Consider the following 17078-nt stretch of genomic DNA (forward strand, 5'->3'; position numbering starts at 1 on the left):
GTCTAGAGTGGGTAAAACACGCTGGGTCTTTGCCTCCCTACATCTGCGGGCCCTAGAGACAAACACACCAGAATCACAGTGTTCATGACGACTGATTGTCCTTGAAATACTGTGTTTCTATACCTCTATTCTTCTCTCTACGTGTGTTTTTGGACTCTTGCTCTTTCTCACAGACGGAAAGAAACACATTTTTTTTTTTTTAAAGATTTTATTTATTTATTTGACAGAGAGAGAGATAGCGAGAGCAGGAACACAAGCAGGGGGGAGTGGGAGAGGGAGAAGCAGGCTTCCCGCCGAGCAGGGAGCCCGATGTGGGACTCGATCCCAGGACCCTGGGATCATGACCTGAGCCGAAGGCAGACGTCCAACGACTGAGCCACCCAGGCGCCCCGAAACACATTCTTTTTATAATCTCGTCTCACCTGGGGTGAGAGGTCATTTGCAGACCTGGGTAGGAAAACAGATTCGTACGCTAGGAACTGGGGGTGGTACCACGTGCTGGGCAACCTGGGACCAAGAGAGGAGGGAGAGAGGTCAAAGTATTTATCCACAAAGGAATCATCCCATCCTTTGCCTCTTGACCACCAAGAAGCCCTCCAGTCACTCGGCTCAAACCATTGCACGCTCTTCACGTGCACCTGCCGCGGAATACAGGTAACCTCAGGTCCGGGTCCACCGAGGTCCCCCACCTGCACACAACTCTGGCGCTCCTCGCTTCCTCGGCCCACTCCTCGCGCGGTGCTCGCCACTACAACTCCCGTCTCGGCCGCAGCAAACCCGAAAGCGCCGGGGTGGGCGCGCGGGTTGCGCGCGGGCCGGCGCCGGGAGCTCTGGGCATGCTCAGTCGCTCGGGCAGGGCTCCGGGCGCGAGCGGGGCTCCTTCTGCACCACATTCATCTGCTGCCAAGGGGAGCCGCCGGGCGCTCGCAGGCTCGGCGCGCGCTGCCCGCGGGAGGACCTGGCCGCCGCGCCCCCGCCGCCTCCCGGAGCCATGGCAGCGCTCGGCCACCCCGCCGCCTTCGGCCGGGCCACCCATGCCGTGGTGCGGGCGCTGCCCGAGTCCCTCTGCCAGCACGCGCTGAGACGCGCCAAGGGCGACGAGGTGGATTTCGCCCGTGCCGAGCGGCAGCATCAGCTCTACGTGGGCGTGCTGGGCAGTAAGCTGGGGCTGCAGGTGGTGAAGCTGCCAGCCGACGAGAGCCTCCCCGACTGCGTGTTCGTGGAAGACGTGGCCGTGGTGTGCGAGGAGACGGCCCTCATCACCCGACCCGGGGCGCCGAGCCGGAGGAAGGAGGTAACTGCCGGCCCGGCGACGCGAGGGGCGCGGCCGGGGACGCGCACCGGGCCCTCCCCCGCCGCCCGCGCCCGACTTGCGGGCGGAATTGGCCCCCGGCTAGTTCAAAACTTCTCATTTGGGGGAGAGGGTGTGTGTGTGAGAGAGAGTCAGAGAGAGAAAGAGAGAAGTTCATTGTTCACGCCTCCTGGTTGTCGGCGCAGCTTGGGTGCCTCCTAGACAACCCGACTGAGTGTGGTTGTGCGGACTCCCGCAGGTGGGTGGGGTGGGGAATCCATCTCACAGGCATTTTTATTTGTAAAGATTAAACAGTGGTAAAGACAATGCAACTCTGAGTGTTTCCCCGGGAGCGGGGCCAGGGAAGGTTTGCCGCTCCTGGCCGGGCGAGGACTCTGGGGGAGGGGGGCGGGGTGGGCAGCGCTGGTTGGTGACATTGAAGCCCCCAAGTCCTGCCTAGGGCTCAGAGCAGCGCGGGCCAGATGAATTAACCGGGCGTCGGTGCCCACAGATCTAGGGCGTCCCGAGTTACTTTTTAGTGGTGGCGAGTGAGTCCGGCAGAAAGGGACGAGTGTCAGGGGAGTGGTTTGTTGGTGAGCTGTGAATACGTGCTCATGAATAGGCTGGGTGTGAAAAGCTGTCCTCGGTCTAGGGTGTTGGGTTTGGGTGTGTGTGTCTGTGCGTTTAATTAAAAATGGTTGTTTGACAAATTCCATGATTTTTACTCTGTTTTTAAACTTATAGCAATTAGAGCTTTTTGTGTTCTCAAGGGAAAGTGACTACTTTAAAATATTGCAGCTTGTGAAAATGGGTGTGATGGCTTTAAACCCAAGGTAGGTGAGTGGGGAGAGAGAGAGTGAGAATGGATTTTAAAATGCCATCTGGCCTGGGTTCCCCTTATCACCAGGCTAAAAGCCCAGGCTCAGGACTCTCCGTTTCTATTGGCACCAAGTGGCATTGCAAAAAGCCGGTGGTTTCTTTCATATCTGGACAGTTAGGGATTTTCCCCCCTATTTTGTCTTTATACAGTGGGCATTAGAAATGCCTCATAGAGCTTATAGTTAAAATATGCTTATTCTACACATGCTCCACTACTTAGTTGATAGAACTACATGGGCAGAATAAGCATATTGCTTTTATTTCTTACTGAGACAATTAATTCAGCTTTTGTTCACCCTACCTTAGCAGAAAATAAAAAGAGTAACAGGTTCTCATTCTCTTTGCTTTTTATTTCCTTTGCCACACCTTTGAGTTGTTGAGATGGCCCACTCTATTTTAAACTGATAAGCATTTAAACCATTTAAATACTTTCTAGTGTGTCCTAGGCCATATGGCACAACCGTGGTTTGTGCTTTAAAGTGTAAAAGGGATTTCAGAAACCCTTTCAACATGGTACTCCTTTGATGAGGGTTGTCCAATTTCCTGTCAAGAGACTGTTGCATGTTTAATCATCTATTTCATTTTATTCCTATAATAAAACCTTCCAAATTTGGCCTTCCTGATTCTCCCCTGTCAGATTTTGAGGCGTACCTTTTAATTTGGCTTCACTCTTATATCAATCTGGTGGCTCTCTGCTAGAGGACCACATAGTGTAGTGAATAGGAATACCAGACTGCATCTAATTCTGTGACCTTGGGGAGTGTTTCTTGCCTCATCTTTCTCACCTGAAAAGTGGACATAATACCTATTTCATAAAGTTGTTGTACTAAATTTATTAATCCATCTGAAATTTATAGGATAAGACATTTCATGAGTGATGGTTGTTATTATTTACTTAACAGTGGGTCATGGAAGACTTACTTCTTTTTGAGCAGTAAGAAGTCTACTATATACTAAGGTAGTTACAGTGAAATTTCCCCTTCCCGTGGTGAAGGGGAATCATCTTCACCCCTTAGGATCCATCCTAATCTGCTATGTAGCACTTCCTCCCAGCTTGAGTTTCCTACAGGTGCATGTTGTCTCCCAAAAATGCCTTTGCCATTACACATGATCTGAATCAGCAGAGTTAACAGATCTTTCAGCCAGAGAGAGAAATATGGGCAGTTGTGTTGGATGGGGTTACTTCCAGAAAGCAGGGCTAAGCAGGGTAACTAACACTCTTTGAAATCTCTCACAATACCAGTTCACTGGCTTAGTTGTTGGGTGAATAAATGAATGAATGAAATGCTAACTAGCTAATATTAACAAGCTGATAATAATTACTTCAAGGTCCTCTTTGGACTGTTGTATATACTTTTCATGTGACACCTGCCTCCCTAACTGAAATTCCACAACAGCGAAGGCATTATCTTAAGATTATTGCCACTGATCTCCTTGCCTTCTGTCTCCTTAGTCTCCATTCCATTCTCCATGCTGTGGAGTCCAAGTCTCTAAGCTGGTCTTTCTAAAACTCAAATCTGATCCTGTCCCTGCTCTGGTGAAACTTCTTGAAGAACCTCCATTAAGCTTGATAAACCCATCGAGCTGGACTTTGCTTGCCTTTCCAGCTTCAGTTGCATCTCTGACTCTACCCTGGGTGCCTCCCAACCCTTTGGCTCAAGCCAGGTTCTTTCACTAAAGCTCACTGTGCTATTCTTTTCTAGGCATATATTTCTCCTTTGTATGGGACATTCTTCCTCTTTCTTCGTCTCCATTTTACCTACCTGTTCTATTCATGCATCATTTCCCAGCTTACTATTATCATTAATATTATTAGCTAATCTCTCTTGGGTGCTTGCCATTTGCAAAACATAGTGTCAGAGGGCGCCTGGGTGGCTCAGTTATTAAGCGTCTGCCTTAGGCTCAGGTCATGATCCCAGGGTCCTGGGATCGAGCCCCACATCGGGCTCTCTGCTCAGCGGGAAGTCTGCTTCTCCCTCTCCCACTCCCCCTGCTTGTGTTCCCTCTCTTGCTGTGTCTCTCTCTGTCAAATAAATAAATAAAATCTTTAAAAACAACAACAACATAGTGTCAGATTTATGACATGGATTTCATTGAATACCCACATCAACTCTTCAAGCTCAGTACTATCATTATTCTTATTTTAAAGTTGATGGAACTGAGGCTTAGAGAGATTAAATACCTTGGCCAAGGTTATAGAGTGGAACCAGTGGAACCAGGACTTGAACTCAGGTTTGTAGAACTCTAAATCTCTAGTCCCAATCACTGTGATACTAAACAACCAAGCATGGGATTGGTCCTCCTTTTATGAGCACTTGTAACTCTCTGTACTTCCTTCCATGATATCTTTCATACCATATGATAATGGCCTGTTTTACCTTTCTGTATGCCCCCACTATTATGAAAACTGTCAGGACAAGGATCACATCTGCATTTCTTAACATTTTATTCCCAGGACCTTGCACACAAGAATCATGCAGCAAATGTTTTGTTGAACAAACGTGTCCATGACCTTAGATCAACCTTAGTTTTCCCTGCTTATGAAATATTTGGTGTTTTGCAGGCATTCTCAATAGATTCCCAAAAGTTTCATTACAAGTGCAGGTGATTTATAACTGTTTTGTTTTTCCTCTTCCTCTCCTTTTACTTGTCTCTTGTTATTTTGCTTGTTTTTATAAAAATCCTGAAAAATTCCTTTATCAAAACATCATGTTATATTTAATGATTTTTCTTCCTTGGACGAAAGGACTGAGAACTGAACTCAAGAAAGTAACCCTTCTGTGAAAGCCACAATGGGGCCTCCCGAGATTAATAAAACACAGGTGCTGTCTGCAGGAAGCTTAAGTTTTAGTGAAGAAAACTGTGTGTACAGGGTCAGCAAATAATGTTGTCTCATAACTCTGTGTCTTCACAAATAGGAATATTTTAATGTTTAATACTTTAAAGACAAATTAGCTTTGAGAACCAGTCATATTTTAAATGAAGTAAGCTTAATTTTAGAAGAAAAAAAAGTCAACTTATAAATGTCAACATCCTGTAATCAAATATCTAAGAGCTAAAGTAAGACAAGTGACAGAGTGTGAGGATTGGGTTTTAAAAAAATTAAAATTTTTGGATAGGTTATACATTTCTGCAGTACCATATTCAAAAGGTACAAGAGGATAGATAGGCAATGAAGAGGCCTCTACTAAAACCATTTTCCTGATTTTCCTTCCAGAAGGTTTTTAGTACCTAATAAATGATTAACTGTTGAAGGTTACTCAAGCAAAATTGTGAAGTATATCCTGTGTCCTTTTGCCCCTCTTTCAGAGTCATTTTATCCTTTCCCAGGTACCAAGGATTAGTATATGGGATATTCTGTCTGGGAGAAAAAACACACATACTCATTCTCACAAGGTGATAATGGCTTTAATTACCCTTTCCTGGACCATTTGTATTTTTAGGGACCTCTTGAGGAAGAAGGCAATGCATAGCACAAGGTAACAAATCTGAAAAGTGGAATTGGACATTGGGTAGGGACATGGAGGCATAAATGGAAGGCATGAGCAATACATATTTAGATAGAAATTCCCCTTTTATTAGGGCACTTAACTATTTGAACCTACATATTTTGGCCCTGGGTTTGTTCTTTGGTTAGGCTAAAAGCATAACCCTGTTGATCCCAGAGGCAAGGTGAGCATAAAGACCATGTCTAATGACTAGCTAACATGTGCCAAGTTATGTGTGTGTGAATTGCAAAAGATGGTATCATTATCAGCTCTATTTAAAAGAAGGAAGCTGAAGTTCAGGTAACCAGAGTTAAGCTGTCCAATGACACACAGCTAATAAGTGACAGAACTGAGGTTTTCATGAAAACGTGAAGGTCATTTTTCCTTGACTTGCTTGTAGCCAGTTGCAGTTAATCATAACAGAACATTAAATCAATACCAAATAACTACCCGAATCTTTTTTATACAGCTAACAATATGCAAATCTCAGTTGGATATTAACAAAGTGAATGTTTTACTTCCCTCCTCTCATAAATGAGAGTAGATTGTTTTCATTTTAGTTAAATAAAAATAATCTGATCATTTATATGAAACCCCAGAATTGTGTAGGCACAATTTGTGCAGAATTGTATCTTCTTTACCAGCAGACTGGATGATTGCTTTTTAAAATGCATACATTTCCTCAAACTTCTTTTTAACATCAGGTGAGAAAACTGCCCTAAGCCATAATTAGAACTTACTCTTACTCTCACAAAGATGGAAAGTAAATGTGCTGGAGGCTCTTTACATGGCAGTGGATTAACGGTTCTTGATAAATCGTCACCTCCAACTGGTTAGAACAACTGCTCCCTTTCAGGATGTTTCTTTTTTACTCTACTTGGCCTTGGCAAAAAATGTTTGGAAATTGATGTGTCTTAGAAACTGGAGTGCATCTATTATATAATGCGATCTATTCCCATGCAGTTGATCTTGAAAGACTTGAAAATAAAGAACATAATGATGAGTAGGGAGTGACTTCTATTAGATACTATTAGCTGAAAATGAGCTTTCTGCAGAGATTCCTAGGATCATTAGAGAATCATTATAAGACTAAGAAGGCAGAGATAGATCCCTTATAATTCAGATATGCTGGAAAATTGCTTTTGCATGTATTTAAATTCTTGTTGAGCTCAGATTTCTTCAAAATTAGTTTTATTATAGTAATGGTAGTTATCCATCCATTAATATAAACCTCAACACAGAAAAGTCTACTTAAGACTTTTGAACAGATTTACCTTCTATTGTTTTTGAATCATACATAAATTATTCATGGCCTCTTAGGAATCTCAGTATGAATTTGGAGATGCTGGTTATTGTTTGTTTTATGGGCATTTGCTATTAAAATCTGTAACCACTTGAGAAAGCCTCATTTTCTAACTGGAGACTTGAACACATTGTAGAGTTCATTCCCCTCTCAAGGGGTATCACAATTAAAGGTAAAATAACTGAAATTTTAATGAAAGAAAAGTTTCATTCGTATCTTATACAGAACACAGTGTGTTGTTCATCCCAGATAGTCAATAAATATTTATTTACCAAAGCTAAATCCCCGATGTTCCATCAAAATGCTCCTCTGACCTTTGAAGTTAGCTTGTACTGCTTTCCCTAAACTGGTATTAGGTATTATATCTGTTAGTGTCCTGAGGCTCATTTCATAAGCAGGCACTTTTCATCCAAATGGACAAGCAGGAGTAATCTCAAACAACAAATCCCATTTAAAAATGTGTGCCTGTGATGCCATCCTAGTTCCCTTCATCATTGTCAAACAATTTAATAATGTACATTGTCTTCCTGAAGCTGAGTGCTAAAGGAGCAGTAACATCACACGGAGAGAATAAATAACCAGACTTTAGACTCCTGTTTCTAAATGTTTAGGTCATCCAAGCAAGTATGATCAGAGAAAACAGCACAGCAGAGTACAAAGATGAAAGTACACATTATTACAGGGTTGGTTTAATTTTGCCCAACAAATCAATGTGAACAAACCTGACTTAGTTTATGTTAGCAAGTTAAAGAGAATACAACTTTTAAGCTGCTTTTGCAACTGGATGGGCTTAAATAGGGTTAAATTGTCATTATTGTGAAGATGAATACATCAACATTTTGCCCTTTTTGAATGTGTAAGTAAATGAACCTTTGCCTTAATTAAAAATATTTTGCCTTGATTTCTTTGTTCTTGTTTTAAGAAACATTAAAGTTTTCTAATTTGCTTATGGGACTAATTATGAGTGCCATGATTACATTAAAAATGACTGTTTTTTAGAAGATAAAAGAATAATAATTGTATCACTCCTATATGTTTGTGCATTCAGCAACTGTCTACGACATACCAGACCCAGTGTTTGGTGCTAGGGAGACATAGTTGAATTAGATAACACTGCTGCCCTCAGGATCTCACAATTCACTAGGAAGGCAGACTGGTGGCAGATGCTTGCAAACAAAGGGGCCAGGTTTCATGACAGGGTTCTGTCTAGTGCTATGGAAGATCCAGGAGGTGTGTCTGACCCACATCAGGACTTCTCAGAAGAAGAGAATATTGAGCTAGAAGTAACCAGGAAAGGAAGAGAGCCAGCCTTCCACAGACAGCACTATGAAATAGGATGAGGGTGATAGTCCAGTAAAAGTAATTTCATTAACATTGAAAAGGATGCAGAATTGAAAAAAGCCTGCCTATGCCCCCTCAGAGCTCTGAGATTTTGGTTCCCTAGTTCCAGGTTCACCAAGAGAACTACATCCTTAACTGTATTTCCTGTTTGGAGCCTAAAGTGATTTGACCCCCTATCACACCCTATTCCTAATTGTCCACTCTAAGTCTGAGACTTATTTCTTGAGGTTGCTAGAATGCCATTTGGCAGGGGCAGTAATTTTTCTTCTTTGACCCCGAATTTGCTACATTAGGATGTATCAGGTAAACCTGGCATCCCATAATATATAGTTATATATAACATTATCCATGTCAATGGCAAGTAAGAGAAAACAATTTCCTCTTTGCTGTTGAAATGTGTGTTTATTCACAAATCTTTCCATCTTGGCAGTAGACATTAGTGAATCTCACACTAATATAAATCAAGTGTAGCCTAAAGTAAGCGTACATCTGTACTCATGGGTTAAATTTTGTACATACTGCAAAAAGCAACATGGTAGGGGTATAACACTATTCTAGAGGTCAGGGGACACTGGTTTTGATTTTTTTGCAGTGATACAAATATCTAATATTCTTTCCAGCTTGGAGATGCTGTGCTTTCTTTCTGGATCTCAGGTCATGTTGGGATGGGACATGGAGGGTGGGGGAAAAAAGGGTAAGGAGATGTGGAAAAAATGATGGGGCAATGATGATAACTTACATTTGTGAGATGGGATTAGGGCTTGATGAATAAAAAATACTGGATTTTATTCAATTTGAAACATTATGCTTGTCCTACTTAACTAACCAATCATATGAGCTCATGCCTTGCTAATGATAATCCATTATGAGATAAAGCTGAATTTCCTAACTTGATTTCAAAAGCTCAGCTTACTCAACCATTTATAGCATATTTAAGTAATTTTTTTTTTTTTTTTTTAGAAAACTTAGATAAAAGCCATTGGAAGAGTATAACGTCCCTAGACCCACATACTGTCTATCATCACATGACTTTCATCAGTGTTTGCCAGTTGATGTCTCTGTGGTAAATGTAAATCAATGGCTTGAAGAAATGGAGAGCAAGTGAATGTGAAGTATATACTGGAAGTTGTGTTTTTTGTTAGGACTGAAAGTCTTGACTTGCCCATGGCAGTTCTTTCTTATAAGCCCTCCGTACGTATGTGTTGATTTCCATTCCTGGTGCTAAAATTTGAGTTTTGTTTTCAAAATTTTGACTTTTGTCTTCCAAAACTGCATAGTTATTTTTCTGAATAGAGAAAAAAAAAAGGATACCCACTTAAATGTAGCCTTTCTGTAGTTAGCTATGTACAATTTAAGATTGTTAACAGTAAGATATTGATGTAATTATTTTTAAAGTTTGGAAATAGGCTTGTGGCAAACCTAGACATTTTTTGTCTGAAATTATTCAAAGAGCTGAAATTAGCTAATTTAATGCTCTTGGTACAGTAAAAAGATAGTAATGGAAGAAAAACACATCCATTTTATTCTCTTATTTATTATTATTTTGGGGGGTCATAGGGAACCATCATTTTACAAAGAAAGAATAATATCACTACGGTTTGCCTTTGGGTCATATTTTAGGTCACTTTGTTATAAACATGTTTTCCAATTCCAGAGTTTTATATGGAGAAATTTAAATCTGGTGCTTTATTTTGAGGTCCTCAAACCATTTTGCTCTTGCTTTTGGTATTCTTCTAACTTTCTTTAGGCCCTCTTAGTCCTTCATCAGGGGCCCAGGTTTTCCACCTCCCCTTTCTGCAAAAAATACAGTGTTAGGAGACAGAGAGACCCTAGTCGCAAAGGGTAGTGATTTCTTCATTTTCATGTTATTCTCAAACTAAACATCTCTGAAGCTTTAGGCCTCCCCTAGTCTCCAGGCTTTCCCAGGCCACCGCAAATATGTGAGTAGTTTAACAATGAATAGAGCACAGCTTCAAGACAAGGCTTTTTGGGGGCACCTGGGTGGCTCAGTCGTTAAGCGTCTGCCTTCGGCTCAGGTCATGATCCCAGGGTCCTGGGATCGAGCCCCGCATCGGGCTCCCTGCTCCGTGGGAAGCTTGCTTCTCCCTCTCCCTCTCCCCCTGCTTGTGTTCCCTCTCTTGCTGTGTCTCTATCTGTCAAATAAATAAATAAAATCTTTAAAAATAAAAATAAAAAAAGACAAGGCTTTTTGTACAGTTGTGTGTGTGCATGTTTTCAAACTGCTGCCCTCCACTTACCAGAGAGGGGTCATGAAATCAATTTAGCGGGTCATGACGAGCCCTTTTATTTTTAATGTAACAGAATCAATAGAAAATGTCAGAGTGAACTGCAACATGGTAAGAAAAATATAGTGTCATGAGACTTTTCACTTATATACATTTGTGTTTCTATGTATACTAATTACGTATATAAAATATGTTTCTTACTATAGTCACTGCCAAAAAAAAAGCGTGAAAACCCATTGTATCTCCTTTCAACTGGATTGTACCTCTCAGCTTCTTTATGAAAATTCTGGAGGAGCATGCCTGTTGTCCAGTTGGGATCTGGGAATCCTGGCCAAAATCCTAAGCGTTTCTCTATGTATATCAAGTCATGCTTGATTTCCATTTGCCTAGGTTGGAATTGGAACCTTCTGGCTATTTGGAACCCTGTCCATCAGGGGTGGGGGGGCGAAACTTAATTGAGGAACATGAGGAGGAGAAAGACTGTCAAATCCACCATTTGCTAGAAGTTGATTCTACCTTTCCTTTGGTGATGTTCTAAACCAATTGAGGGAAAGTTACATTGATTAAGACAGGCAAGCATAGTTTCCATTTGAACTGGCATCTTTTTCATTTTTTTGCAAGTAGATTCTGTGGTGACAGTACAGAAATGAACCACTGACAAATTGCATCCAGAGGGGTTGACTCCTACATTTTCCTACCAGCAGCCTCCAGACGGACGCTGAGATCTGCAATGACCCCAGGAAGCCTCAGTGTCCAATGTTAGGATTTCCGTCGCATTTGGGGATGGAAACTCAGAACACTTTTTTTTCTTCAAAGAACCCCAGAATGTGTCAAAACACAGAATGTCCTAAAACATAATTATAATGTTCATGTCATTCTCAGACCACTGCCTAAAGGCCTAGAAGGGACCTTGAAAATCACTGGTTTCACCATTTTTCCTTCACACTCTGCAACACTAAATAGGTATAACTCCAGCCTTTCCAGAAGAATGCCCAAAGGAAATTTAATTTTCTTCCCCAAGTAACCCATTCCAGCAATATTTGTTAGTGTTAGTGCTCACTAAGTATGAGTCATTTGAACTAACATGTAGGTTGGCGTTCATTCTGACAAAGTGTATTTGACTGGTTAGTAGCAAGTTAGTCTCTGATTACAGGGAAACAGAGCATCCGATTTTCAGTGGTAACCCCCCTTTGCACAGCTGAGCAACCTAGTACTAAGAGTGGAGTGTACTCTCACACCTGCTCTTTTGTCCCCCTCTAAAGGAGTGCTTTGAAGATTTTGGTAAGGGAATAATTAATAGAGGCAAACAGTGTGGCTGTGACTGGAGAAATTGTGTGTTTGTAGGAAAGGGGCTTGGAATTGTGTATCTTGGAGCTATGTTACATGAGAAAAAAATGGGTAATGCATTTGTCATGTCCATGACAGCATTTTTCTTTGTGAGCACTGAACCAGATAACTGAAGCCTCTGAGTGGTTTGCAAGAAAACTAAGGACGAATATTGCTTCTAAACTAGTCCCCAGAGAGAAGCTTCTTGGTGAGGGGGAGAAGGAATAGGGATTTAGGTTAGAACATTTTTTTGAAAGTAAGTGCAGAAAAACATACAAGATATAGCCCACTGGCCTTAACATGGCTGAGGGCTCAATTATGATTCGATTCACGCTCCCTGAAACACTCGCCTGCCCTGAGGTCAGCCTAATGACTGGAAATTCTGCAAATGTAACAGCTACTGTCCCTTGGACTGTTTTAAACACACACACACACACACACACACACACACACACACACACACACAGAGTTTATATACATTCAGCATCAAGTTTGGATAAAATCAGTTTTCTAACAATGTCTTCCTTGTGAATAATGCTTGGTAGTAATGCAGATCATCAAAACTAATTAGAGGGATTCTTGAATTACATTATTTTGGTGGACCACTAGCCAGGAGAAATATTTTTTTTAATGAATTCTGCTTTTTCACTGGGCTCTTTCAGCCTGTAATCACCTCCATGTCACCCTTCCTTCCTCTTGATTTCACCCTGTTTTGGAGCTGTCAATGGAGGAGAAAGGGTATATACAGTTCCTGGAGCTTTCTTACCCTTCTTTATTTTCCTCCTGCTGAGGAGTTCCCATAATACCATGAATTTTTCCTCATATTCTGGTCTGGATAGTGATTTTCAGATTACAAGTTTCAACTCATAAGTAGATCATAAAGTCCACCTAGTGGGTCACTCTAATTTTTGTTCGCTTTCTTGTAAATGAAGTAGAATTGAAAATATCTGAGCGCCTGCATTACCCATGAGATAGCCAGGTCATTTATATCCATGCACACATATACATGTTCCTTCTGTGTTGTGAATTGTGATGTAAGGTGTATTTCTTGCTGTGGGTCATTGTCATTGAAATCTACTTACCTAGGAAACCAAGATAAAACTTAAACTAAGTACTAACATTAGCTTTTATTGATAGTCTTTGCTGTTTGCGGAAACAATAGAATTTTGACATGTGTCAAAGGCACTGACTTTCATTGAGCAAATGGACAGTTTGTCTCATTTTATTATCTAGTAGGAAGGTAGAGCCACTTGTCTAAATGCAGCAAAATGCAGGAGATGGAAAGGAAGAGAAGAAAAGCAGTGTAGGTGGTAGGTTTGGGGTTCTTCTCAGTAAGTAGGCATTTTCAAATATCAAGGACTCCCTCACATAAATGCTGTAGAGTATTTGCATACACTTAGACATGATATCTTCATCTGTAAACCAAATTATGATGATATGTTATGATAGGCCAGGATGACAGGTATTCAGAATGCACACCTGTTACTAAAAGGGCCACATTAGATCCTGATACATTTTTATGTTTTGTTGACCCCAGCCTCATTTCCACTGATTCTGCTCTCCCCTGCTCCCCACTCATCCGCCCACCTGCATCTTCAGCTTGCCCCACTCCCTAAATCTGTCATCACTTGAAGTGCCAGATCATCTCAGGTGCCTCAATCATTGTCATTACCAGCACGCATAGCTCTCACACAAAGTCTGGTACCTAGAGACACATACTTTTAAACTGCCTCAAGAGGCAGACCAATTCCTGTGACATTCCTTGAGCTGGGCTTTCTCTTCCTTTCCATTGCCTTCAGGAGTGGAAAAGGACAGCTATGAATTCAAATTATGGTTCCACTGCGTATTAGCTGTGTAGCCTTGAGCAAGTTGAGCTTCAGTTTCATCATCTCTAAAAACTGGGGTGGTTTTGACCATCTATAACTTTGTTATGTGGCTAGATGCATTAACATGTTAAAGTGCCTAGTAGTACTGTGCACAGAGTAGCTCTTCTGTCAGTGATCAATCCCTCCTATTCTGTTGTTATCTGCTTTTTGTATTTCTAGAGAGCAGTCATTCAAGCCCTTAAGGTTGAGGCTGCTTTCCTCTTGCTACTTCTTACCCTGGAAACTAAAGATGTCCATCCCTTCGGCTTCGGGCTTGCTGCCTATAGCCTGCCCAGACATTAAGACTTTGCCTAGGAATTGGGATCTGTGGCTCTTGTATTTTGCACTCCTATGCTGGCTCCACCTGAAACATACCAGGAGGTTGGGTAGACCATTAGAACATCTGCTTGAGCCTCAGTGGGCACCTGGGCCAGTCCCCCAGCACCTGTGTGTGTTCCTGTACAAGCAGGTCTTGTGGGGGCACTGGCTTTCTCCACCTCACTTTTTTAGGAGTAAGTCATCCTCAAATGAATCAAAAGATACTATTCTTTCTATAATTCTTTTTCATTCTCTGATCTTCTGAGTAATGAATACTTAGAGAATCCCTCCCTTTAAATTTACCATTTGATCTTGAACCGGTCATTTATGGCTGTTTAGATTTGAATTCATGTTTCTAATATCTTTATATATTTAATATGTTTTCAAATTTTAAGAACTTTAAATTTTTTATTTTATTTAATTTTTTCTTTATTATTACGATTTTTTATTGAAGTATAGTTAACATACAATATTATATTAGTTTTAGGTAATACAACATAATGAATCAACAAATTCTATCCATTATACAGTGCTCACCACAATAAGTGTAGTCATGATACAACATTATTACAATATTGTTATTATTTTTATTTTAGTATAGTTGTACACAATGTTACACTAGTGTCAGGTATAAAACATAGTGATTCAACAAGTCTATATGTTATGCTATGCTCACCACAAGTATAGCACCCATCTGTCACCATATAGTGTTGTGATTCTATTGACTATATTCCCTATACTGTACCTTTTATCCCCATGACTTATGCATTCCATGAGTGGAAGCCTGGATCTCCCACTCCCTTTTACCCATTTTGCCTATCTCTCTCTACTCTCCCCCTTCTGGCAACCATCAGTTTGTTCTCTATATTTATGGTCTCTTTCTGCTTTGGTTTTTTTTTTTTATTATTATTGTTTGTTTTGGTTTTTTAGATGCCACATATAAGTGAAATAATGTGGTATTTGTCTTTGTCTGACTTATTTCACTTAGCATAATACCCTCTAGGACGATCTGTGTTCTCATAAATGGCAAGATCTTATTCTTTTTTATGGCAGACTAATACTCCATTATATGTGTGTGTGTGTATGTGTACATATATGTATGTACATATATACATGTATACACACACGCACCACATCTTTTTTATCCATATATTGATGGACACTTGGGTTGCTTCTATGTCTTGGCTGTTGTAAACCTGCAATAAACATAGGAGTGCATATGTTTGAATTATCATTTTCATTCTCTTTGGGTAAATAGCCAGTAGTGGAATTACTGGATTATATGCTAATTCTATTTTTAATTTTTTGAGGAACCTCCATACTACTTTTCACAGTGGCTGCACCAATTTACATTCCTACCAACTATGCAACAAGGGTTCCTTTTTCTCCATATCCCTGCCAATACTTGTTATTTTTTGGCCTTTTTTCAACTACCATTCTGACAAGTATAAGGCAATATCTCATTGTGGTTTTGATATGCATTTCCCTGATTAGTGATGTTGAGCATCTTTTCATGTATCTGTTGGCCATCTATATGTCTTCTTTGGAAAAATGTCTGTTTGGGTCCTCTGCCCATTTTTTTTTTATCAGATTATTTGTTTTTATGGTATTGATTTGTATAAGTTCTTTATATTTTGGATATTAATTCCTTATCAGATATATCATTTGCAAATGTCTTTTCCCATTCAGTAGGTTCCTTTTTTGTTGTTGTTGATGGTTTCCTTTGCTATACAAAACCTTTTATTTTGGTGTAGCTGCAATAGTTTATTTTTGCTTTTTTCCCCTTACCTCAGGAGACATATCTATAAAAATGTTGTTAAGGCTGATGTTAAAGAAATTACTGCCTATGTTTTCTTCTAGGAGTTTAATGTTTCAGGTCTTGCATTTAGGTCTTTAATCCATATTGAATTTGGTTTTGTGTATGGTGTAAGAAAGTGGTCCAGTTTTATTATTTTGCATGTAGCTGTCCAATTTTTCCAGCAGCATTTGTTGAAGAGACTGTCTTTTCACCATTGAATTTTCTTGCCTCTTTTGTCATAGATTAATTGACCATACAATCATAGGTTTATTTCTGGGCTCTGTATTCTGTTCCTTTGTGTATATGTCTATTTTTGTGCCAGTGTTTTGAATACTATAGCTTTGTATTAGATCTTGAAATCTGGGATTGTGATACCTGCAGCTTTGTTCTTCTTTCTCAAGATTGCCTTGGCTATTTGGCTACTTTTGTGGTCCATGCAAATTTTAGGATTATTTATTCTAGTTCTGTTAAAAATGCTGTTAGTGTTTTGAGAGGGATTTCATTGAGTCAGTAGACTGCTTTGGGTAGCATGGCCATTTTAACTGTATTAATTCTTCCAATCCATGAGCATGGAATATCTTTCCATTTGTTTGTGTCATCTGCAGTCTCTTTCCTCAGTGTTTTATAGTTTTCATAATATAGGTCTTTCACCTCCTTGGTTAAGTTTATTCCTAGATATTTTACTTTTTTCGATACCATTGTAAATGGAATTGTTTTCTTAATTTCTCTTTCTGCTACTTTGTTGTTAATGTGTAGAAATGCAACTGATTTCTGTGTGTTAATTTTGTCTCCTGCAACTTTACTCAATTCATGTATTACTTCTGATAGTTTTTTCATGGAGTCTTTAGGGTTTTCTATGTGTATTATCATGTCAGCTGCAAATAGTGATAGTTTAAATTCTTCCTTACCAATTTGGATGCCTTTTATTTCTTGTCTGATTGCTGAAGCTAGGACTTCCAGTACTTCTAGTACTATGGTGAGAGTGGACATCTTTGTCTTGTTCCTGATCTTGGAAGAAAAGCTCTCAGTTTTTCACCATTGAACATGATGTTATCTGTGGGTTTTTTGTATATGGCCTTAATTATGTTGAGGTGTGTTTCCTCTAAATCCACCACTTTTTTTGAGAGTTTTTATCATGAATGGATGTTGAATTTTGTCAAATGCTTTATCTGCATCTATTGAGATGATCATGTGATCATTATTCCTCATTTTGTGGATGTGAT

At 40.3% G+C, this 17078-nt stretch overlaps 1 protein-coding gene across 1 annotated transcript in view; it reads left to right on the forward strand.

Annotated features, from left to right (window-relative positions):
• Positions 1-888: 888 nt before the first annotated feature.
• The window catches only part of DDAH1 (dimethylarginine dimethylaminohydrolase 1), a 130111-nt gene continuing 113921 nt past the window's right edge, over positions 889-17078 (forward strand). The window contains exon 1 of the mRNA XM_032424728.1: positions 889-1294. Coding sequence (XP_032280619.1) covers positions 992-1294 — 303 coding nt within the window. The 5' untranslated portion in view covers positions 889-991. The remainder of the gene's footprint in view (positions 1295-17078) is intronic.

Source organism: Phoca vitulina, unplaced genomic scaffold (assembly GCF_004348235.1).
Source record: "Phoca vitulina isolate PV1807 unplaced genomic scaffold, GSC_HSeal_1.0 scaffold2, whole genome shotgun sequence".
Lineage (NCBI taxonomy): Eukaryota > Metazoa > Chordata > Mammalia > Carnivora > Phocidae > Phoca > Phoca vitulina.